Below are 25,470 nucleotides of genomic sequence, written 5' to 3' on the forward strand. Positions count from 1 at the left end.
TTACAGAAGATTATTTCATTAGATCCAGCAGCATTTCCACAGAAAAACTAAATTCAGAGATGTTTCACATCATTGAAAAAACATATGGAAACCTTGAATGCTCTTAGTTATAAAACAAGATGAGAAAATGGTTTGCCTCTATAGTATGCTGGTATGATGCACATTCAATACAACTTAACATTCACTTATATACAGCCAATAGTGCCTATTGCTGCTTCATTGTTAGTTTTATCTTGACTAATTAAGTAGCATTTAAAATGCAGGTGTAGTGAAATAAGATGGTAGTTGCTATTCATTCTGTGCAGGTCAAATACACAATTAAGTTCAGCTTCTAGATCACACTACAGAGCATTATGTGAGTAGCAATTACTTTTGGATCACACATCCTCTGGCATAGCACTTCAATTACATTTAATTACTTGGTAGTTGCATACCAATGAGTCGAAGCAAGATTTATGATGAGGAAAATATATTTCCATACGTACTTTAACATTTTCCAGTTCTTAAGTAGACTAGAAATGTAGGATTCGGGTTCTTCCAGCCTTTATGGAAACATTTACCCTTACTTCTGTTTAGATATCTGTAGTCCCATGCCCTAAAAATACTCTTAATTCAGTCTCCAAATTCAACAAATTGAGCCCTGGTCATAATTTATAATGATCCATAACTGAAAAAATACTAGGTATTAAAGACCTGTCTAATTTTGTACAGAAAAATGAAACAAGAACCAACACCCAGAATCCAAAGTGAAATAAAACCAAACAAAAACCATATGCATACAATATGCATATTTTTGAATAGTCAGGGTGATTCACCATGAGAAAAGCATCCCAAAAAAGTAAGGGATTCTCTATCCAGTTTGGGTTTCCTGACACAGAGATAAACGCTGAGAGCCTTCAGACTGGAAGGAACACACTTCTGTCAAAGTCATCTTACCAGACTCAGTGGAGACGCCAGTACAAGTTAAAGGCCTAGATATTCAGAAACTAACATTAAGTGATCAGATGTTCCCAGTTTTATACCACACAAAAATTCTAGAATGTTTAACTCCATGAAGACATGTTTATACCATGATCTCTTCACATCACTGCAAAGAAGTAGTAATAATTACAATGCAAATAAATGCTTATATTGAGAAGTGCAGAGCCCAGTTCTGAGAAAGAACACTTTTTAAGTTTTTACTCAAAATAAGCAATAATGGATGTATAAAAGCAACAGGAATCTCACTACCGACTTCTGATTCTGCATTAGATAAGTGAGTGTTATCATATGAGAGCCATATTTAATTTCTAAGGAGGGGATTTTTCAGATACCACCCTGAATGAATATTAAATAACAAGGACCTCAACTGACTTCCCTATGCAATAGCAGGGAAAAAAAAAAAAACTCAAAGAATATTAAATCCAGAGATTTTATTTGCACTGAGTTTTAAAAGGAAGTATGGTCTTGTCACTCAAAGAAAAAACAAATCATGCCTCATACTGGAACATTTGCTTAATAACATGGTGAATGTCAGCTAAAGATTTCTGCTGCAATATTAAACCTGAGAAAATAAACAGTAAATGTCTAAGCATTATTACTCTGTGATAAAACTATACATATTGAAAAACAAAAATTCTAAAAGCAAAGCTGACTTACCATATGGCAACTCTAGCCTAATAGTGTGGCCATTTACTTTCCACTTAGCAGTGGATGATCTTAACGTTCAAGGAAGACAGAATACCTGTGCGACTGAAGTGTGCTTTGAGAATCTGTAAAGAGCATTTGAACCACACTAACCAAATCAGATTTGATCTTTGTTTTATTTTTACAGACTACAAGGGATTTTCAGTACCATTAAATGCATGCTATTTTTCAAAGTAGTATTTTGATAAATTACTTCTGCTAAGAATGTTGCAGTTGCTTTCCAGAAATCAGCTCTTCTACATTTTGCCTCCCTAGGGAGTAAACTACAGCAAAGGGTAGGTTTTTGGTGAAAATGCCTATCCTTCTGCAGGTAGGATTGGCCTTAATTTTCGAGATAAGAAAGGCTTGAATGTTAGATCTGATAAACCTATAAATTTCAGTTTATAAAACTGGGCCATTTATGCTGTCTTGGAGGTTCAAAAAATAATAGATTTCTCAATGATCAAAGTTGTTATTAGTCTGCAGTTATCTCTGAATAATAGGTCAAACTCACAAGCCTGTTCACTTCCAGTGTCTGCTGAACAAGGATCTTAGCAAAGCAAAGCAATGCAAACAGCATCAAGCATGAAGTAATTGATTTGCAATCTTGTTTTCTAACAGCAGTTTGCGAACTAGATTCTACAGTTTCTATAAAGTGCAAAATTATAAATTTAGCATTTTAATATGACACAGAAACCATTAATACACATATCTGCATATTGTTAGACACTTGAGTAATAAAGCGGCTTCATAGATCAGCAAATAATGAAACCAGGTGGTATTCCTATGATCATCTAATATATCATCCAGTGATTCCCGTACCTGTGCAAACACATTACACTCGGTGACTAAATGAGGTGAATACTAAGTTTTAACACAACCAAATGCTCTCCTGTTAACTGACTCAGTAACTACAGATTAATTTTAACCTGCTAGGAGATGAACACTAAACCTGAAGCAGTCATGGTCTTAGACACAAGATATTTCTTGATAGCACTGTGAAAGGACAGTTTATTTTGTCTCTACTTTAACAAAGAAATCAACCCACTGAGCAGAAACCTGCAGGGACTTTGAAATGAAGACCAAAAGTTGCAGAAGGCAGCTACTTAGAAAACACAGTAAGTAGTTTTATAATCATGGTTTGAATGCTAGATGCATTTGTGTCACTTTTTAAATAGTGAAGTCCCAGAAATGACCTCACCAAGAGCCTGTTTAAGTTTACCACCATACAGATTAAAAAACTTCTTGATATTATTTTTCCTGTACACTAAGCAGATGGATATATGATCCAAGATAGGATTCCTTAGAAACACTCTGCTGCAGTTTAAGACTGTTGTATTACTTTCTTCACTATGCCCATGACCCCAGGAGAAAAAATTTGATTTGGTCGCAGTGTGCATAAGATTCTCTCTACTCTTCAGCGAAGCAATGAAACAGGCACTTGAATTCAAGGATGTGATTACATCCACCCTATTCTAAAGTATGTTTTCAGTACCACTGATTTAAGAGGAACTTACAGAGTACTGAAAAGCATGTGCAAACACTTTCCCAGGCCAAATCAAAGCCTCTGTTTGAAGAAGGGTATCCCCTTCTCATCGTGACCTTACAAATAAGCCCTCATTAGTTACGGAAAGCAAAATTAAGCTGCACAACCATGTGGAAGAACAAAAGCAAGAAAGAGCTTTGAAATGTCTTTGTTACCGTAAATAGCACAGAAGCAGACAATGCACAGAAATTAGCGACAACAGGAGTGACTATAGAAATTACTTGCCATTTAAAAAATATATTAGCATTTAGTATTTCATAAGCACATAAATTTTCAGAATTACCCCTTCAGGGGTAAGACATTTTCTGTAAATGAGGCACTGTTCTGAACGAATAGCATATTAGCACTACTGTCCCTGGAGAGAAGAACTGCATACCCTACATCGGGCATGCTGCAGGAGAGACACCACAGCACACAGCTTTCACCTGTCACTACAATAGACTGTGTGACCAACTTGGTTGAAGAAGATGGGCAACCATGACCTAAGGAGCTCTTTTTCTTGGTTTTATCTGATTTATCCCAATTTTTTTTAACTGCTTCCACCTGTGTTTTCTTCCAGAATTGCTTTTTCAAAGGATTTCATTTTAATTTGTATAGCACATGCTTTTTTCCTTTAATAAATGGAAGTGTTGCAATTATGTAGCAGATTCCTCTTAAAAAAAAAAAAAAGTAAAGGAGTTAACCATTGTGTTCCTCAAAAAAAGTGCTATTACTGTGAATTATTTTTTAAAATGCTGATTTCATCTGGTTCACCACTTCTCAGATGGGTGCAGCCTTTTTCATGAAGATGAGGCCTCCGCATAGTGAACCCATTAATGATAGCACACAGGTAGAGTGCCATCTACAAGATCAGGCACAAAACCATAATTTGCTGTTGAATGAGTTATGTCAAGATTGTCTTGCTATAACAGTTCCAAGTATTTAATCAGGCTTTTCAAACTATCTAAATCTTTTATAAAGAACAATGGAAGAAGATAATGACGAACTTGTGCAAAACAGTCATTCAATCTTAATCTCAGTAAGAACAAAAATTTCTTTTCAAAGAACATTCAGAATAGTGACAGTAATATTTTAGCACTTGTCCTCAGTACCTTCTCAAAAAGAGAAATGAAGTCAAGTTCCTAGAAAGTGCTCTGATTCATCCTGCCTCAAATGTTCCACAAGTTCCTAAAATTATTATGGAAGACTACTGAAAGAAACTAAATGATCCACACTGCCAGCAGCTGAGCATCCTGCATTTTGCTGAAACAGAGGGTGAGACTACAGTGCTGTGAGCTCATCTGCCTGGCAAGCCAGAACTCAAAAGGTTATTAATGAAGAGGATACACAAAGTCATTTCTCACAGTAAAGCTTGATCTGGCAATCCGTTTAAAACTTCCATTGATTTAAAAGAATTTTCTTTTGAGCAAGTATCAATGCTTCTAAATTTCCAGTTTTTAAATCAAGACTCTCATTAACATTTTGGTTTATTCTTGAAATTCCAAACTGCTGAAGTGAGGGAATTATTTCAGAAACTCAGCTTTACTAAAAATTCAGCTTTTAATTTACATTTTTGTGTAGCAGCTTACATTCCTGTTTGCAGTCTTACAGATAAATCTGTCACTAAAATATCACCCAAACAGCTTAAAATGTAGAAGGTAACAGAAAAACTGAATCTAAAATTACTACTTTTAAAATATCATGATTGAAGGCAGATTCATGATTTGAAAAAGAGAGCTTTACTTACAATGGAATACTTGGAGTTGGTAATCCAAGAGTAGCTTTATGATAAATCCTACATATTTGTTAAAAGATTTAGAGAGTTTTCCATATATATACACACACAATTATCTCATACTAATTGTATAATTTCTTGCATTTCTTAATGTTAAGCTGTTGGCATTTTTTATAATGCTTAAGGTGACATTTGGCAGTTCAGTTCCCACAGATACAAGTGCCATTATTCCTACAGAAACTATGGGTTTTTTCCCCCCACAAAACATGTAGCCCAAAGAACATGATAAATGATAGGAATAACAGCTTCACGATTTTTTAATTTCTTTATTCTTCAAAGTATGTAGTACTGCTTTCCCACCGTACATTTTCAGCATTTACAAGGGAAAGGTAAAACAGCTATCTAATATTTATGAAAATAAAGCAAAGTGGAAGCAAGCAAACTGACACTGACAATATAAAAGCAGGCTCCAAATTCAGCCTCCTTAATCACTCGAGGAGATGAAAACATACACATCTTGCAGATGAATAGGCCATTGATGTAGGCAAATCAAAAGCTTTTTCCTCCAGCTACCAAAGTCTCAGAGGTGAAAGCCAAAACCCTGGAGAACTGTGCTGGCTACTATAAACCATATGTGCCCTGCTAAAGAGAGACACAAAAGGGCAGGGGGAATGCTGAAGAGAGGGAAGCAGGAAATAAGACCTGGTCATAGGGGATTCCTAAATTCCAAGATTCTAAAAACAACTTCAAAAAGTACAACCAGGCTCAAACATTGATTTGTTCCCTAATTGAAGGCAATGTGATAATGGGCTCAGCATTTTGGGCTTCGAAGTTCCTCAGGTTATTTTGGGGTATGACCCATCTATGCAGATGCACAGTACGACATCTTTCACCAGCTCTCGCAAATCATTGTGTGTTGCTGTCAACCTCTCAGGCCAGTACTCCCCAACAGCACTCAGAATTTAATCTGAACAAAACAAGAACTTCTGAAGTACCTATATTTAAAAAAAAAAAAAAAAAAAAGCCAATTCTAATTATCTCATTCAGTAATTATAAGATATTGGGACACAGACTTACTTCCCCCCCCCAAGACAATAAAGCTCATTTGCAACAAAAGCCTGTCATGCAAGTGGAGCTTACACACACAGACAGGTATCAAAGTCAGCAATAACAATTCAGTCATCCCAGCACTCCAAGTTATTGTTACAACTAGATAAATTTTCCAGGGAACAACTTGTTCATCCTACCTATCTTTTGCATTTGTTGGGAATTGTTTACTTGGAAACATCTCCTCATCCTGCTTCAGGTCACTTCTTATGCTGATAGCTTCTGACCATATTCTACAAGGCACCTGACATGCTACAGAGAGGGAAGGACATGGCTTTGTTTTATGTTGGCTGTTTCATCTCCATGAAAATTGTGAAGGAATCCTCCCCCAGCCCTGCTCCCAATCTGTAAACTGAAGGAATCCACAGAAAAAACTCACTGGCTTCAAAATGAATTTGGGAATGAAGTGCAACCAAGTTAAACAAGTACTTTTACCTGAATGTTACATTCCCTCTTTAACACTACCTTCCACACACACTCAAAATTCTGTGCCTGTATTTGGTACCAAATATAACATGCAAGACTGCCCATTGGTAACTTTCCCAAAGACATTCTTAGAACACCTGTGTAACTCACACACCTGATCTTCTAACAGCTAGGATGTACAAAAACTAAGCACGTTAAGAAAACTAGTTATGATAAAGGAGGGATGCCTTTTAGAGTACTGCAAAGGCAGTTTAGCTCTTTCCTCTCAGTCTCAGAAGAGGATTTCAGGTCCACACTTTATCAGAGCAACCTCCTACATCTTTCCAGTTCGACAGAGCTAGAACCAAGGGGCCAGTTGCTCTCCCTGACAAAGCCACATACGTTAGTTACATCAGTTTCCAAGAACATGCAGTTGCTTCAATTCAGATCTGTTTTGCTTTCTCACCAAAATAATAGGTTTCTAGGATTTTAAACAATGTTAATACAGATCTGTGTTGCTCCCTATTTGAGAGGTGGGTTTGGCGTCTGGCTCAAGCCACCATTCCTATGATGGAACAAACTCCTGATTCATACCCTGAAGTGAAGATTTCCTCCCTCAGGTAACAGAAATCCTGCTCTAACCACAGACACCCTAATCAAATAAAAAAAGTCGGAGAACAGCTGTTGACATCTCCCTGTAGGTTCCATTAAATTTCGTTCCTGCTCCAGCACAGCTGCAATCAGTTCCTAATTTGACACTGGCTTCATGAGAGACGGGTCAGGGATGGAAATATTTAAAACAGTGTTTTAGAGACCATTCTACTCACTCTTTGTGGCTTCTCAATTTCATCTTTCCCCCGGTGTGTGTAATTTTGCAAAGATCTCTGCATAAAACTTGGGTGGTTTTAAGTATTCATCAGCTCCTGCTGCTCCCTCTCCACCCAAAAGCATAATACCAACTCTGACACTGCAATCATTTACACAGTAACTAATTGCAAATCAGAGCAAAGATTGTGCCTTCAGGTGAGGCATGAGCAGCAGGAACAGATGAACTCTTCAAGATCCCATTTTCATGCAAATGCCCCATACTATAAAGAACAAAAAAACCACAAACATCACAATTTGTTTAATGAAATGTTCATGTCAGTTCTGCAGGAGGTATCAAGGCTCTTTTAATACAAGTGCATTTTTACGCTAGTCTTAGAGGGCTTAAACTTTAAGTTTGTAGCATACATAAAAACCAGATTCTGGCTCAGGTCTTGGGAGATTTAGGAGGATCCCAATGTCATCTATGGAGTTTTCACCATCTTCTTCAGTTTAAGTGAAGTCAGAATATGTCTAGTAAGTGTTACACAGAAAGCAGCCATCTCCCTTAGGCCTAAACTGAAGGAAATTAGTTACTGTGTTTGCAAATCAAACTCTGCTGCAGTCATATTGAAAAATTAATTTTGAAGGTGGGGGAGTCTGCCTGGCCTTTGGAGGGCTTCCTGGCACTGAATGCAGACAAAGATTATATTGAATATGACCCCAAGTCACCTTCAAGCTGTAGCTTAACATATAAGCCCTTCAGAAGAAACTGGGCTTTTATTATCAGCGATAATAAACACACTTCCCAAATTTACATAAGACCTTTCATCAGAGAAACTCATGATGCTTTTCAAACTTTAATTAAGTTTTAGTTGAACCTAATTGGAGACATGCATGTTAGGGTGTTATTGTTGCCATTTATAAACTGGCTAATCCTAGAATATGAGAATTTTAACTACTTGCTTTATGTGACACAACTAATTCTTGGTAAATTGTGCTAAGAAAGCCACTTTTGGAGTCAGTGGACCCTTGAGTGAACCAATATCAGTACAGCTAAAAGCAAGGAAACGTTAACTTCTTTCCAAGTTAAAGATGTAGGAGGAAAATTACCATGCAATGGGAGAAAAAAAAACATTAGACAGATACACAGCTGCATTCTTTTCCTTGGTTTCCTAAGGAAAAATGTATCTTGGGAAATCCAAAAATGGATCTTCTGCCATCCACATACAGAACAGCATCCAGTGCCAACAAGGTAAAACCACAAAGCTGTAGACACAACAAACATCACAGGTTAAACACCGTGATAAGTACCAAATAATTTGAACATTGTCAAAGACAAAGGAAAGCTGTTTAAACAGAACCTGACATCCAGCTCCAGCGAGACACACTCTTAACAGGTCTCATCCTCTGTTGCTATGACTTCAGTGACTGATTTCTTTGGTTTCAAAGGGAGCACAAACAGTACCTTTAGATTTTGAGGAAGAAGCCTCAAGAACAGTGAAATACCTTGGGAGCTTCACGACAACTTGCGTTAGTTCCCTCTCTTCTTGACACCTTTGAGAAAAGCAGATTGGTTCCACTTACATTCCATTACGTTATTCCCTTACATTTTATCTGTGTTCCCCACCAACCAACTTCATCTCTTCAACTGAGAGGCTTTACTTCACTAAAATACAATTTCTTTGCTAGGTGAAAGCAATGAAATTCCATCAACCTGCCTCCAAATCCCCTTTAAAGTCTCTGTAAACAATAAAATGTCTTCATAAGGAAGACTGTTCAGATTATTTCATATAATTTGTTATTACAGATGAAACTTGAAGTTTTTGACACTTGAAGCTTGATATAGAGAACAAACTGCTTATTGCTTAATGATCTATCTTGTCTTGATTATCTCTCTGTAACTTTACATACCAAGGACTGGTGCTTGTCAAGGATTAAGCCTGTCAGAGACTTGTACTTGGGAGTGATGAGCAAGAGGGAGCCATGAGCAATCACAAAACTTAATTAAATGTTTGATGAATTTACGATCTTGTTGAGAAGGCACAAGCAGAGGCCTTGCTTGAATAGATAGGGCCGGAAAAGATAAGAAGTCCTGCCTTTGTTCTCATCCTTGTAGATAATTTAGCTTAAACTAGCCATATGGTTTTACATCACTAATGAAAACTTAGATAATAAGAGCACTAACAAGCATTTTTTTTAGGGACTAACGTGCATTCTTTAGGATAAGATGTATCAAAACATGTAAAGGACCATACTGCGCAGAATCACCTGAGGAGGGTCAAGTAGTGGACAAGTGAGGAAGACTATGGAAGACCACCAGAGGGCTCCTGAAGATCACCAGAGACCTTCAATGCACCTGCGTAAGGGACATTTGCATATGCTAGTAGTTTCCCAGAAGACTAATGAATATGTATAACTTTTCTCAGAAAACTAATGAATATGTATGTAGAACATATACTTAACCTGCACAATTAGGCCCAACGGTGTGTGCACGATAGGTGGAGCGATCCCCGTGCACCCAGCGCTGCCAATAAAGAATACCTACTTAATAGTTAATCAAGCTATTCAGTTAGTTTCTTTGAAACAAGCTGTTGGACACTTTTTTGACACTTGAAGCACTTCACACTAGAAAGAAGCCTTTGGAACTACTTGGCTAAAAGGTGCTATACAGTAAGTGCATGTTTACGTGATTGCTTGTTTTTGTGAGAATTGTCTAGATACTGAATTCTGCCAGCTTCAATGATGCTATTACCAGACAGCAAACCTCACTGACTTAAGATTCACAGTAAGGCTTACCCAAACATCCACTTCTTTGAAAATTTTCTTGGTCGTATTGCTGACTTAATGAATACTGTGCTAGCAATGTATACTGCAATGGACTTATGATAAATGGTCTCTCTACCATCTGCCAGCAGGAACCATGCTCTACATCCCCAGAAGTGTCCACTCTTCTGCTCCCAGTGGAAGAGCATACAGAGTCAATTTTAGAAGTTCAAACTAAATAGGAGCAGCAAGAAAAGATTAGTGAATTTTCAAAGTCTGGTAGACAACATGCACTTTCTTGAGATGACAGGAAACAGACCTTACACCTTGAAAGTCATCATTTTCTTCAGACAACAATTTCTTAGCCCAAGGAGTAGGGTCAGTAATTTAAAAGGCTGAAAGCTTTTGTTTATAGGACAAATATGCACATTTCATTTCCAGGATTCCTTAAATCAGCATGCTAAAATTACGCGTTAATGAAATAGGGTATTTTGGACTTTGGCCTTGGAAAAAGAAAAATGTTCCTGGCAATTACAAAAACTGATGTAAGACTAAAGTAGCAACAAGGATGTACACACATTTGCACAATCACATAATACATATGTAACTAATTTAATTCTGCAGCCTCTGTGAGTTGGTATAGTGTTCAAAAGTCAATACTAATTTACTAACCTGTAACAGCTACTTTTTTAGAACCTCCGGATGAAAGGCTGAGGATTAGCACATGAAAAAGCCCCCTTCCTTTAGCAAACAGATTTAAGAGCAACATGTTTAGCAATTATGCAGCTGGTATATAAAAAAAAATCTACTTTAGCAATTTAAGTAAATGCTCATTTTATGAAAACAAGCTTTAAGAAAGTAAACAGATAATAGGATGCTATAATTTGCATATGTGGAATTCCAATGAAAACTGCCATATACTGAGAAAACAGAGCAAGTGGTATGAAATACCCTTAATTGCTGTATATTTTTATTTTTTCTTTACTAGGTGGTTTGAGCAAAGATATTGCTCTATGGGATTATGGTTTTTCCCTAGTGAAAAAAAACCCACCAAACAAAACCATGCATCTGTCCTCTCAGCATTACCAGGCATCCTACTTCCCTAACCTTGTGCAATAGCTGTTCCACAAAATGAACCTCCCAGCACGTGTGACCCTTTAATGTTATAGTATAGCTCAGTCTGTTTCAGCAGAGGCTATACTGTATGTTGTACAAGCACCGCTAAGAGAACTTTATTATGGCACAGGAGAAAACTAAGAAGTTGCTAGGCCTCATAGCCAAACTGCCACCACTCTCTAATAACATTGTACTTCATCCTCTTAAAAGGTATCAATAGTCAAACTCGTATATACAGCTCCCAAGTGAACTCAAGTCTTCTGTTTGCTGACGGTCCCTCGCTGCTTTCCCTTTGCTTGTTCAGAGCATCCAGTGATGATTCCAACTACCTCTGGAGGTGAGACTTCTTTTATCTGAGATTTACACATCAGTTACGTATCTTCAGTAAACAGGTCACTCAGGTTTTTCTGTGAAATACATAGCAAGCTGATCACCTTCCAGCAGCATTACACAATCCCACTACAGTGACCAAGAAGTTGAAGACCACGTTGGCCCATAATTTATTTCAGCGACACAGTTGGTTTTCCTCTGGTTTTTGTTCGTTTAGTTTGGTTTTGTTAAAAGCTTCCCTGCTAAGAACAATCCACAACTGCACATATCCCCAAGGGAACAGCTTTAGCAGCTACCTTATGTAGAGGTTATAGACATCAAGTCCTGAGACACCAAACAGTAGTTCATGTCACAAATATATTTGGCCTTTTGTCCAAACTGACCCATCCACTAGGAAGATTAAGGATCTTGGAAGGTAATCTTTGGGGCAAAATTAATCTGTCAGATAACAACAACATATAAATTCAGTTTAGACTTCTTTGTTCTATTATATAATGAAATATTTTTTGAAAAAAATCACCATTCAGCATATTAGAAGGATAGGAAGTGGCTGCCTAATGTTGCACTGATCTAGGACAATTAGGGACATCAGAATACAGCTCAGGACTATGTAGCAGAATGACTACGGACAACTGATGGTGGGTTATGGAAAATAAGCATGGCCCAACTTGAAGTGATTTTTGATTGAAGTTTTGGAGTTCCATTTATAAAAATAATTATTTATAATATACATCAACCACTCTGGAGTACTAACATACATATCCAGATTGGTTTAACTGCGCAGCTACACAGCACACTTTAAAATTAATTAAAACCAATCACATAGGAAAAAGAAAAAAAAGGACCAGGGTCATTCCAATTAAGATGCCTCTACAGTTATGTCCCACAAAGATCTGTTCTTCCATTAATATTATTCAGTGATTTTTTTTCAATGAATTGAGGAAAGTGGGTAGATATAAATCAAGTCACTGGTAATGTTCAGACAACTTAAATCAAACATCAGTGATAAACTCTGGGCTTGTCTGACAGAAATGCACTTCCATATGGGCAAACACAGAATCATCTGTGACGAAAGCAGGATGAGGGTATAGTTCTGCTCAGCAGCAACATACCAACGAGTTCACTATCTCATTTGCAGATGTTGGCAAATGAACCTGAAATCCAGGGCAGAGCAGTACCTAAACCATTCTAATATTACCAGGGGACCATCTAGCAGAATCAGCTTGCTTCAAAAATGTTGAACTTGCAAAGAGACAGAGAGGGTGGAGATGAATTATTTCAGATGGGGAAACACAGACCTTCAAGATGGAAAACAAAGTACATGGATACAGTTACTTAGTTTATCCAAGAGAAGGCAATGACTTTATTCCCATCATGGGAGTCAATAAGATCTGGTGCAACAAGTCTATACAGGCTGGGATGTGCAGTTGGGTAAATTCCAACTACAGGAAAGTATATATCTTTTTTTTACAGTGAGAATAATTAGCTACTGCAAGAAATTTACCCAGGGGTTTGATGAGTTGTCCATGACCTGATGCCTTTAATCAACAATGGTTGTAAATGGTTGTTTTTTAAAAATTATGTGTTCTAGCTCAAACAGAAGTTATGGAGTTAGTACTAACTTTTAACAGAAACCAGGGTTTAACAATCAATTCTAGCCTTGAAATCTAAGAAGGGTCTATATATTAGTGGCCAAGAGCACCATGCCTTTGTGTAACATCTACTTATATAGAGATAGAAGAAAATATTGTCACATAACCAAAAACTATTGTGCGTGCAAGATTTGGAAACCAACTTGTAGTGAGAGGAAGAAATTTTGTTCTGCTGCTATTCCATGAATCAGTCTTTTTTTTAAATCTAATGCAACAGCTTTTTACAATGTCATTATTTATTTTAAATTAAGTAAAAAGTGAGTAATTGCTCAAGCAACACCTTACCATTTTATATAGACTCTTTTAATTCACAGACAGTTTTTAAACATACCAGTCAATGATTTTGCCCTCTGGAGACAGTGAAAAGATTAGGTTTTTTAGTTGAAATACATATTTTAAAGAAGAAACCTCTCAGCATCTCAGAACAGAGGTTACTTCACCAGTGTACTATTGATCAGAATGCTTACTTTCCATTTAGTTATGGCCCAACTCAAGGAACTAACATAATCACAGTGTGGTGACAGTTCGGATTTTTACATACTAAATCCATTTATATTTTTTGTGATTAGTCTTCAGTTTTTGGAAAACAACATTCACTGAAAGTATTATGTGTTGAATACACTGTACATCTCAACTAGTAAAACAAACATTTGTACTATGACAGAAATTTATATACATTATATCAATTCAATACCAAAAAAATACCTTTTTAAAGCACATGTGTAATTAAATAAAAAGGTTGCCAAAGCCTGCACAGTACAAGTGGAACTGGGATGTAGACTTAAGTGAGACTGACAGATTTAAATGCAAGATACGGCTATGCAGCCCCTCTCTCTTTTTTTCCCACCCTTCCTTCAGTGTACCTCAGTTAAGACCTTTCTTCCCCCACCATTCTAATTCTGTGCTAGCAAAAAGCCTGTCAGTGTACAGCTGCAGCTGTTCTTCCTATAAGTATATTCTTTACTCAGCCCCAGCACAACTTTGTGTCATGATCAACCACAAAAACACAGTTATCTTACCTCACCAGAAACTGCCAAATACCTCTTATTCTTGCTGGGACTCTGAACAGGGCTGGCCTATCACACCCAGTCATAGAGTAGTGACTTTTGATATTGAAACATGGGGACTAGCATAACAAATATAAAATAATTTTATTTTTGAGCCACACATAGTGTGTAATTAGTGCTCACTAAACAGGATGGCAGAAGAAAGCAACTCTGATCCACTATGCTATAGATTAGTACAAATTTACTGGATGAAATTCAATCTTTGCTGTTTGTGTAAGTTTTACTTTGCCACAAGTTCACTTAAGGCTATGCATATTTATTTGGTGTTTGCACTAGTAAGGCTAAGCCCCAGTTAAAAGAAACAAATGTTCAATAGACAGCACTAAATCAGATTCAGGTATCAACAAGAATATCAATAAGAAAGATGCAACCAGCATTTAAAAAATACAGATTATTACCAGAGTAGTATTTGACAATACATCACATTTTTGACCTTCAGATCTTGCAGAAATGGTCCGTGCTATGCAGCCTTCCAACATCTGCAGTCATTCTGACTGACAGCAAATGCAGAAATAATAATTTTAAATGTCTATGAGCTTACACATTATTTGAAATTCTCATCTTAAAAGAAACCTTGCAAATACCATCTTACTAAAATCCCTTATCGTTAAGTTCAGAACCAGGAGACTGAATAGACAATACTGCTTCTCTAAAACAGGAATTTACCACACTATTCCTGGACATTAATAATAGAAACTTTGTGAAAACTTTAAAATTTTTCATTATTTCCTTACTATCAAGGGTAACAAATACCATCAAAATAATTACAGGAGCTGTGAAATACAGAGCCCTTTAAGTGTATGCCATTAATCACTGATCCTATGCTGTCTTTGCTCAACTATTCAAGGTCATTATGACCTTGGGAAAACATCGAGCCCTTTAAGTTTACACCAGTGATGGCTCATTCTATGGTGTCCCTGCTCAATTATTAAAGGCCACTATGACCCTGCACAGTTCTTGCTAGCCTTCAGGCAACAACACTGAGCAAGTAATACACCACAGATACTCAACCTTGTTCTCCTTTAGCAGCCTTTACTTTCTTATAGCGATGAAGAATAACTAAATGTTTCAGACATTATCTCTGAGTCACAGGTTGGGGATCACTAGTCTTAACAGCTGAGGCCTGGAACCTGAGCAGCTAGAGCATTTCAGATGACTTTCTATATAGCCTTGGACAAGTACGTGCTTCTCTTTCCCTTCACCTTTTGACTTGTCTGTCCAGTTACCAACTAGTTAAAGAATAATTTATTTTATGAAGTGAAGGACCGGAGTTGTATTATTTCCTAGGGATCCTAAACAATCTGTAATACACAGCAACATTTGAAGCACAATGATCCACAACACAGTCTACATTTCCTTGCAAGCACCTGAGACAGCAGAACAGAAGCATTAGCATTCTGTGGCATTACCACCAGACACAACTCCACGTAATGGCTAGTGTAATATGGCTGAAATGCATTATATTGTAAGCATGCAGAAAGAAAAGAGCAGATGAAAGAAAGATAGATTTATAAGAATTATTGTGCTTAGGAAATATTTTTCACTTTAAACAAGTTTTGCTTTTAGGACTGGAATGAAAGTATCCTTTCCAAGGACTGCAGCTACCAACATGTCCTCTCCTGCCACTTCTCATTGATTTGTGAATCTTAGATGGACCTTTATTAATTAAATCTCAGTACAACTAATTGAGAATTACTTCATTATCTACCACTTACAGTCAATGACATTAGGTTAAGTTACTCAACTGTTGTATGTTCCTACACGAAGCAATTAGAAGATTCCTGTTAGTAATCAGCTTGCTTCACAACTGTTGAAAAAGTTAAGTCCATTTTAATACTAGCTTAAGATGCCAGAAGGAAAGAGTTCAGGACACAAGACAACTATCAAAAGTAAATGTTCTGTATTCTTAATTTAAAGGATAGTTCCTTTCTAGTGTAGACAAGACTATGTATAACTCCTTAGGCTGTTTAAGAACTGCACAGTGGACAAATCATTAGAACACATTAAGTGCATTCTCTAGGGAGAAGTTACATGGGTGGCAGTGCATCAGATACTACAGTCTAATTTAATGGAACAAAACAGGGAACTCTTTAGTAATAATGCACTCACAAATGAGTCTGAACATTGAGTGCTCCACAGGAAAGGGAAAGCTGGTGAAGCACCAGTCTCCTTCCATTTTCAATTTTTGCATAACTTCTATGGCATATTCCCTATTGTTTCAATCCAGGCAAATGACTAAGACTGCAAGCATTAAAAAAAAAAAAAGCACCCAGAAAGTAAATAACTTTATTAATTTCTAAATCAAAGACTTGAAATAAAAATATTTTTCATAATGACCAGGAGATTATTCGATGCACACTAACCTATATTGGGTTACAAAAGGAGAAAGACAGTATCAAATAAGAGCAATGCACAAATATTTTAATTTCATATCTCCACTAATTCAACTCCGTAGACCAGAAATGTCTTATTTTGCACTTCAGAAGATAGTAATGGTTGTAATTTCAATCAAAACTAATATTCCAGTTACTCTACAAGAATTACAGTATTAGGTAATTGATTATTCAAATTGAGACAGAAATGTTCCGTGAATGTTCCTTATAGAAATTAAACTTCCAATGGGTAAATACAAAGGGCTTATGTTACTCTTGGTTGCAATTGTGTGTTAAAAATAGGTAGTCTTTCACTGAGTAAAATGAAATTTCCCTATGTCAAAACCAGGCAGTCCATATGAAGTCTTTTGTTTTGTACACTTACCCCCTGCCATCTAGTGATCTGTCCTAATAACTACATTAAAAATGTTAAAATGAGGTCATCCACAAGGGTCTATTTCTGCTGCCTCTAGTTGTCTTAGTCAATTCCTTATTGCAGTTATTCCTATGACTTGAGTCACAGTGACACTGTTTACCAGCATGGGCATTAACCAGCAGAAGGTTAACAGGAGGATGAATCAGTTTCAGGGAGAACATCTTCCATCAACTTGTTCTTGGACTTGGAATCAAGTCCAAACCAATTTTTGAAGATCATTTATCCACACCTTTCTACAAAAAGCTCCCTTACCAGCATTTAGCAAATAGTCCTGTGGAAGTAGCAAATATTCCTGTGCAAGTAATGCCAGCAGCTTATATCAATACCACCACTCACTGCTAAAGAATTATTATCTCCTGTCTTTTTTTCTAAAGACAAATAATTATGCCCCTGTCCTGGATCACAGAATTTGATTGTGTTCCAAATCAAAACAATGGAAACATTAATTCCAGCATATCTCACAGTCTGCCTAACAAGTCAAAAGACTAAATCCTTAAGTTATCCTCAAAATTAGGTAACCAGACCCAAAAATAGGTGAGACAGGAATGGCAGACACAGACTGCTTTACACAACATGTTACAAATGTCATGCTATTGAAAATGTTTCAAATCTATGGTGTCCTCCTAGAGGATGTCCATTCCTTTCCATAACTTCTGAAGACAAAAGGATCTCAATAGATTTAAACAATATTATAAGGAGGAGGGGAAAAATACACCTAAACCATAGCCTTGAGAGTAAAGTGCTTCAATCTGCTTAGGACCCTGAAAGTCAAAAATCAGCACCTTAAATTGGACTCTCAATCCAGTACGGACACACCATCTCAGGTTCTCCCTCTCTAAACATGATTCCCCTTCAAAGTAATATTCATAAATACTATCAAGAGCACAAAACCATGTACACACAAAAGTTTTCTTAATAAACCAACTCTAAGGAGCAAGTAAATTTTCTAAAACAAAAAAATTTGTATGAGAAACTGCATTAACACAGTGTAAAGTTGCACAGCAATGCACAGAAATGTCAAACTGTCAGACTTCAGATTCACTTCTTAGGCTTGACTCTATACTGACCATATATTTCATGAAAAAGACTTGAGTTATTGAGCCAAAAACTGCTTTTCATATAACCTGAGCTAAACATAAAAGATAATAAATGTGCATTTCATTTGTCTAGATTAACACCATTCTCGTATTCAATGCCTCCTTATATCGTTCTGTGTGCAAAGACGAAGACATCGTATAGCATGCCACATCTTCCCATCTAAACTGTATTTAAACTATATTTAAAATATCTATTAGCATCTGAGACTTAGAAGACTAGATTTGTCATGTGCCACAAGTATAGTGTAGTCAATTCTTCAGAATTGATCAGCAAAAGCCATTTTCTTTTCCTACGAAAGTTAGGAAACTCCTCCTATTAAAGAACAAGTTTTCATATACTTTTCTCAGATTTTCTTTTACAACAATACGACAGTCCCAAAACTCCAATAGACATTACTTTTGATGTTAACAATGAAAAATTGCAATTTTTCTTCTCTGTACTTCTACACTTTCCTCTTTTCCAAGTCTTCACAAAGGCAAAGGCATTTTTTGTAAAAGTCTGAAACAGTGCTTTAATTCCCAAATGCATTAAGTCTTTCAGAAAAGTTGTTTAAAGGGATAAAAGTTCAAGCTCTCTCCTACACATTCTTGCACATGTAACATTACAGATGAAAACACAACTTTAAGACTGCTGGATGCTATATGAACATTAGAGAAGTCAAACCAGACCCAGGAATTTGATCCTGTTCCATAAATTTTGCACAAATGTTTAGGGCAAAAAAAGTTTGGTTTGTAATAAGCAGGCATTACAAACACAGAAATACCTTTCCACCAAAATCCAAACAACCTTCACCAGGCCATATGGACTAACAGTTGGTTAGAGAGAGACCAAACAAGACTGTATCCTTTAAGAACAAGGATACATGGATTACAAGGATACACACTCTTAATGATTGTAACTCATAACTTGTACAAGCAAGTCAGGGGAAGAACAGGTCAATCAGCCTAGAAAAATAAAAAAATCATTACTTGCATGCTTACCTCTTCACATGCTTTCTATTTCAGTAAATACTATTTTACGCTAAACTAATAATTTCCAGTATGTGCTAGAGCATGGGTAGGGTGACAATCAGCCATAGGACATCATGCACCTGACAGTTATGCTCATCCTCCAGGCATACAAGAGGTAGATTGAATTCTACAGAGACCCTGGTTAAATACTTTTACCCAAATTTTTGATGAAAAGGGGTGACTCACCAGCTCTTCCAAATGCTAATTCTCCACCATCTGTATCAAATGAGAAATTTTTAAGTTGAACCTTACTACAAAGATTGCATTCCATTTCATTTGATCCAAATAATTCATTCTGATGCTATGCCAAAAAGAAACATTAGAGGAAAAAATTACATGGCCTTAGACTATGTGATTCACACCTACTCTTAGCAGTTTCTTCACTATAAATGAAAGTAATAAGAGAAGGCAAGAAGTAAATTATTTTAATAGATGTCTAAATTAACAATTACAGTTTTACCCCCAGTTACTACATTAAACTAGCTACAAGTACTAAGTGAAGGAATCATTCCAGATACCACTGCAAACTAGTTCTTGGCAAATGCAGCCTTTCATTCCCATGGCAAACGAAACAGCTCTGTCCAGTGAAGCTAGTGGCAGAAATGTCCTTCTGCAACCAACTTCTGCACAGGAGCAGCTACTGTTATAAATACACAATGCCAAGTAAATGCCTAGAAGTATTATGCATCCTTTCACAAGCATAAAATATAGATGGTGTTTGCATTCTCTCATAATACAAGATTTCATAAGTGGAGTAATGAGTTAGAGCAGATGAGCTATGTAGATTTCTTTCTTCTAAACCTAAGAATGGATGTGGAATCATGCAAATAGCAGTGGAATAAATAAAGAAATAGCACATGTACTGTGCTGATTTTTTTATTACTAGTCCAAAAATGAGTCAAAACCTATAACTTTTTTTAATGTCCTTCTTTAAAATAGAAGACATAATGCACTATTAGGTACTGTTCTTCCAATGCATGCATTGATTACCCATACCACTATGCCTATTAAAATAAAGATTCTTCTAAGCACAGAAATGAAGTCATTCCAGTGTTTCCTAAGGGCACACAGTCCACCTTTTCCACCAGCTTGCTCTCTACAAGGTGACAGACACAGTGATTGTTGAACAAGTTTTGATTGTTTTTAGAAAGAGTTTTATGTTAACAGAATTTCAAATGTCACAATTTATTTCTAATAATGTCTCCAACTCAGACACACTGCTTTAAATGGGAAGGGGAAAAAAACCCACTGGAAGTTTATACAAAATGTAGTGCAACATCCCAAGCAAGAGTCCACTGAAGTGAGTGGAAAGAATAGCTTCATTGAGCTTTGATGAATTTTGAATCAAACTCGGTTTAATTTATTATAAAAACTATTTAAGAATAGTTTTTTGGGAGAGGCAAACAGTGAAGGAATTGCTCATTATTACATTTGCTTTGTTAATATTTTTAGAAACCCCTGATGAAAAGTCAGAATACAGTGTTGGAGCAGATATACACAGGTCCTTGAAAGGACCAAAAAAAAAAAAAAAAGGACAGGTATCTATCACCACAGAACTTTCCTGTAGTGGTAGAACATTAATGAGGGAGTAAACCAAGCCTCACAAATGGGGCAGAGCCCAGTGATTTATGTACGCATCATTCCAATACATTCTACATTCTAAGCTTGATCCCTCAAAAGACAAAGTAAACTTATTCAATTAAAGCTTATTTTTCAATAACTTCCTAATTAAATATTATAGTAAGATGTACTATCAAGAAGACTTTTACCTGAACCATGGTGGTATTCAGTTATAGATATTTATCATTAAGTGGAATGGATTTAAAGCCTTTACTTTCAGGAAAAACACATGTAAAACCAAGGGTTATGATTTGACCAATTAACTTGCCCGTATATTGTATATCTTTGGGAAAAAAAAAAAAAAAAATCTCTACCAGAACTGGTATCAGAACAAAAGCGCTACTTTGATATCTGAGAATTAAAAAGAGCATGCCTTCGCAAGCATTGGAAACCTAAAATGTAGACTTATACCTAAGCGCAACTATATGCAGTTACATGGACTGATAAAGGAGACTTTTGCTTGTATAAGCTGATACTCTAGACACATTTTAAATACTTTTGAGAGTCAGGAAAACTGTTGCATTTAGAGATGGCCTTTCTGACAGAATGAACTGAGTAAACCACCTTTCCAATTATTTAAAAATGTAAATCCTACCAAAATATGGAGCATCTACTTGACTCCTCATTTGAAAAGAAATATCTTAATTCAGGACATCGATCCCAGGAGTGGGGAAAAAAAAAAAAAAAAAATCCAGAAAACTTCTGGATAAAATCTGTTCACTAAAATTTCCAGCAGCTGTTAAATGAATTCTAGAAGCTATACTCTCACTGTATGATGACTTAAATAGGAAACATCTACAGCCAAGACATTGTTCCCACCACCACCCCTCCACTTCTGACTGAGGGAGCAGCTAGTATGTGTCCAGGAAAAGTACCTGGCCCAAACTGCACCATGAGAAAAGCTTCAGCTGGTGTGAACCCATATGTTTGTCCCCCCTCCCCACCAGTTTTCTGCTACGCCTCAGGAACCTGCTGACAGGCACAGCAGCTGAGCTAAATAACCAGTCAGAAAGCACTGACAAAGTTAACCTCATATAAAGATCTGGTAACAGTGATATTTATACAGACAACTGTTCAGCCGCTCTTTTTTGCAAAATCTCAACAGATGACATTTGCTCTCTCACCAGATGAGATCTCTAGCTACCAACTCTTCTCTTCCCCTGGAGGGTCTGCCCTCACCCCCAGCTGTAAAATAGTATTCCACAACATAAATGCAGTTGAACATCTGAATGGACAGACTGATAAACAACCCCGAATGCCCAATTCAATGTACCACTGCTACCCAATTTCTAAGTAGCTATAGGGAGCTAAAAAACAAGCTTTAGCAGTTCATATTCATTCTCCCCTCACCCACCCCCCAAAAAATCACTTCTCCGACATACACATTTTGCAAGCAGCTAACAGTGAGAGCCAGATTAAAATACACACTCCTGCACTTAAAAGCATTTAGCCAAGATAAGAAACTAAAGAGTTACATTCTTATAATCTCCGTGAGACAGGACACTTAATCGCATTTGTCCTACAGTACTTGATGCCCAATTACCAACTTCAGGATGACAAATAATTTAAAAGGTAACCTCACAGCCCTTCCCCCTTTCCCAGCTCAGAGCCACTAAAGATCCTCACTTACACTTTTGCCTTCACCACCTCCTTCGGGCACGGGCTCTTCTCTGCCTAAACAAGGCATTATTTCTTCTTCTGCTGCTGCTGCTGCTGCCGCTGCTCCTCTGTCCTTCCCAATGTTTCCCTCTTCATTCCCCAGCTTCAACCTCTTCCCCTCAGGTTGCGAATCATCCACGTCCTCCCTTCTCATCTTGCCATCTCTGCCTCGCTGCTTCACCACGTCTTCTGGGCTGCCACAGGAATATGACATTTTTAAAGAGTTATGGACCTTTTTTAAAGACTGATGAAGCTGCCTTTTTGAAGGGGATTTGGCTTCAGGGAGCTCCGATGTGCTCTCGCTCCTCTTAAAATTTAAGTGGTGTTTCGAAGCCTTTACAAGAATCGCACATAGCACTTCTGTTTCTCTGCCGCCCTCTCCTGATCACTGGGCAGCACTGTGCCCGAGGACAGTTTCCAGGGCATGCTGCTCACAAGCTTCTTTCTATATTCCACCCCCCGCACCTAATAAAAAGTAATAACCTTGCCTATATTGATCGTATGCACAATTCTGCTGCTTACGTTGCCAAAACCCTTTTACTTGTATTCTACCTGAGCCAGAGTAATTGCCTTTCCTTAAAGTACAACATATTTGCTGCACCTTCTTTAAATCCAAATTTACCTCTGTCCCCAAGGGACGTAGTGGTTTTTTGGTTATATACTGTTATTGATGTCAAGAATGATTACCCATTAAAAGGTAAAGATTGCTTTAATTCCAAACAGCTTCTTTCAAAATTATTTCATTATAACTTTTTTCTTTACTTTGTAAAGTACCTTTGTATCTTCTAAATCCATATTCCACAGTCACATCCATTTTGCACAACATGTTCTGCTCCTAAACTGTAGGAATGAGATTAAAATGAGATTAGGATGACCCAACAGGACAGTTTGGAGATCCTTTTTGCTCTCTCAGCCAGTTTATGAAAAACACCAACACATAATCAAAGGATTGGTGTAATATCTGGAGTTCTTTTAAAAAAAGTAACAGTAACCTAGTGTTTTCACATATAGACTACAATATGCTGCTTCACCTCATTCTTCCAATACAGAAGGCAATATGAAGTAGAGTTTAAAAAAAAAAAAAAATAGTTCTCTTTTCCCCTGCTTAAGTGCTTGTAGATTTAAGTGAGGTTCCTTACACCTTGCAGAATGAAATAAATCCCTAAGAAGCCCTCTGCAAATACCTAGATATGTTCCAGTCAGGGGATTAGGGACTAAGCTTCAGAACTGGTGACCAAACACTCAGCTGTGGATGAATGCACCTAATCAAACTGTCCAGTATGTCCAGTGTTCAACAATGTCCTCCAAGAATCTGACAGAGTTAGGGGAAGTTAATCTGTGTCCCAACAATGATTTCACTGACATTATGGAGTAGGCTTTAGTATGAGCAAGTAACATTAATTTAATTGTTCAAGAATGAACACACACGGCAGGAACCTCAACAAGCATTAGTCATTCGAGACACCCCAACCAGATCTGCAGAAGTGTAAGGGAATAGTTCCGATAGTTAGACCTCAGATGTACAAGTCTGCACACCCAGAACTAGAGACACTAAACATCTACTAACAAAACTTCTTGTCATAAAAGCATGGGCATTTGCCTCAGTCTAACTTGCAGCTGTAAATACTTTCAGAGCTGGATGAACACAAGCCAAGTGGGCTCAGCAGAGGAAAAATAAAACTATTAGGCTTTTTAAATGGTGCTAGATAAACGCATGCCTTGTAATCTGCAGTGGTCTAGTTCCACAGCTTGGCCTTCTCTTTTAAATCATGTCCACTTGTGATTAACCACCTACAGAAGTAACCTGCTTGGCTGCAATTTTGATCCTCTTCAATAAACAAGAGATTCTCAGCAAGAGCACAGCCAGTCAGCTACTGCAGGAAGAGTTTCACTCTAGATGAGCACAGATTAATACAGCTCATGCCGCACTTCTCAGATCCATGAGTTCCTACACACATATAGCTCATGAGAAAAGGGCAGCTTTAAAACACTGCTCAGCAACCTCATCAACAGCAGCAGAAGTAGCGAGCAACAACTGGGATTTTGTACAAAAGTTACATCCCCTATGCAGAACTGCTGACCTACAAAAATCCTTCACCCTCTTTCCCTGCTTATTAACAACATGATCCAACACTTCCCCAAACCCTTCTCTCCAACCTTTCCCACCTTACCCTCTGGCCTGGAGCTCTTAAGAGTTCTGCAACTGTTCAGGATCATCCCCCCCATACTGGCAGGTGCAGCTCTAAACAGCAAGAGCGGTCAGACTGCAAAAGCCTGAAGCTTTCCTCTTGCTAGTGCTCATTCATCACTCATACCTGCTTTTTCCATCACACTTGTCCTACCATGTACTTTAATCCTGTTTTCTATTTCTGCTTATTCTTTCTATACACTCCCCAAGCTTATCTAAAATACTAAAAGACAGAAATAATCCTGAAACTAAAATGTCGTTTTAACTATCTGTTCGGGCAGATAGCTTATTTTTACAGTAAGCTGCATCAATTTCAGTTGGAACAGTTCTCCATCCAAAAGCTTTGATTTCATAGAATCCAAGTGCTTTGCAAGAACTTGCCAATTCTACCAGTACTTTATTTGTGTTTGAAGTGGAACCGGGCAGCCACACAGGCTGCCTCAATGACCAGTCCAGCCACATTCGTGCCAGTGTGCTTGCCAGGCAGCTGCCTGGCTCCTTGCACACTTGTGTCTCCAGGCTGTCTTGATCATAGGCAGAGTTGGCTTCCTCCAAATTAAAAAATAAAACATCCAGCTCCTTGTTTTTGAGCCATAGCTTCTGTTTTTGAAGAAATGAAAATTTACAGAGACAAATACAGTAGTTTTATTTCTAATTAAAACCAAACATTTTTGAAACATCAACATTTTCATGCAAAGAAAAGGAGAAATGGCAAGACAATAAATAAATTCTCTGTTGGTACTCAGGGAGAGAAGGTTGGTCAGGCCTTTGCTTCCTGTTACTTAGCGTGCAAATACTGTATGGCAAGAATAGTTGGTATTTACATTTTTCGTTTCTACAGTATGTTGCACTAAAAGGATCCCTGATATCAGGCAGTTCTACAATACATTAGCCTACACTATAAGTTTAAGTTGG

At 37.3% G+C, this 25,470-nt stretch overlaps 1 protein-coding gene across 7 annotated transcripts in view; it reads right to left on the bottom strand.

Moving 5' to 3' along the window:
* The window catches only part of RBFOX1 (RNA binding fox-1 homolog 1), a 1,358,224-nt gene extending 1,335,542 nt beyond the window's left edge, over positions 1-22,682 (bottom strand). For 3 of the 7 annotated variants that reach the window (XM_030002529.1, XM_030002523.1, XM_030002528.1), the window contains exon 1: positions 22,339-22,682. In XM_030002529.1, coding sequence (XP_029858389.1) covers positions 22,339-22,581 — 243 coding nt within the window. In that variant the 5' untranslated portion in view covers positions 22,582-22,682. The remainder of the gene's footprint in view (positions 1-22,338) is intronic. The other 4 variants (XM_030002526.1, XM_030002524.1, XM_030002522.1 and 1 more) reach the window with 3 other exon arrangements.
* Between the last annotated feature and the right edge of the window lie 2,788 nt (positions 22,683-25,470).

Source organism: Aquila chrysaetos, chromosome 25, assembly GCF_900496995.4.
Source record: "Aquila chrysaetos chrysaetos chromosome 25, bAquChr1.4, whole genome shotgun sequence".
Classification (NCBI taxonomy): domain Eukaryota; kingdom Metazoa; phylum Chordata; class Aves; order Accipitriformes; family Accipitridae; genus Aquila; species Aquila chrysaetos.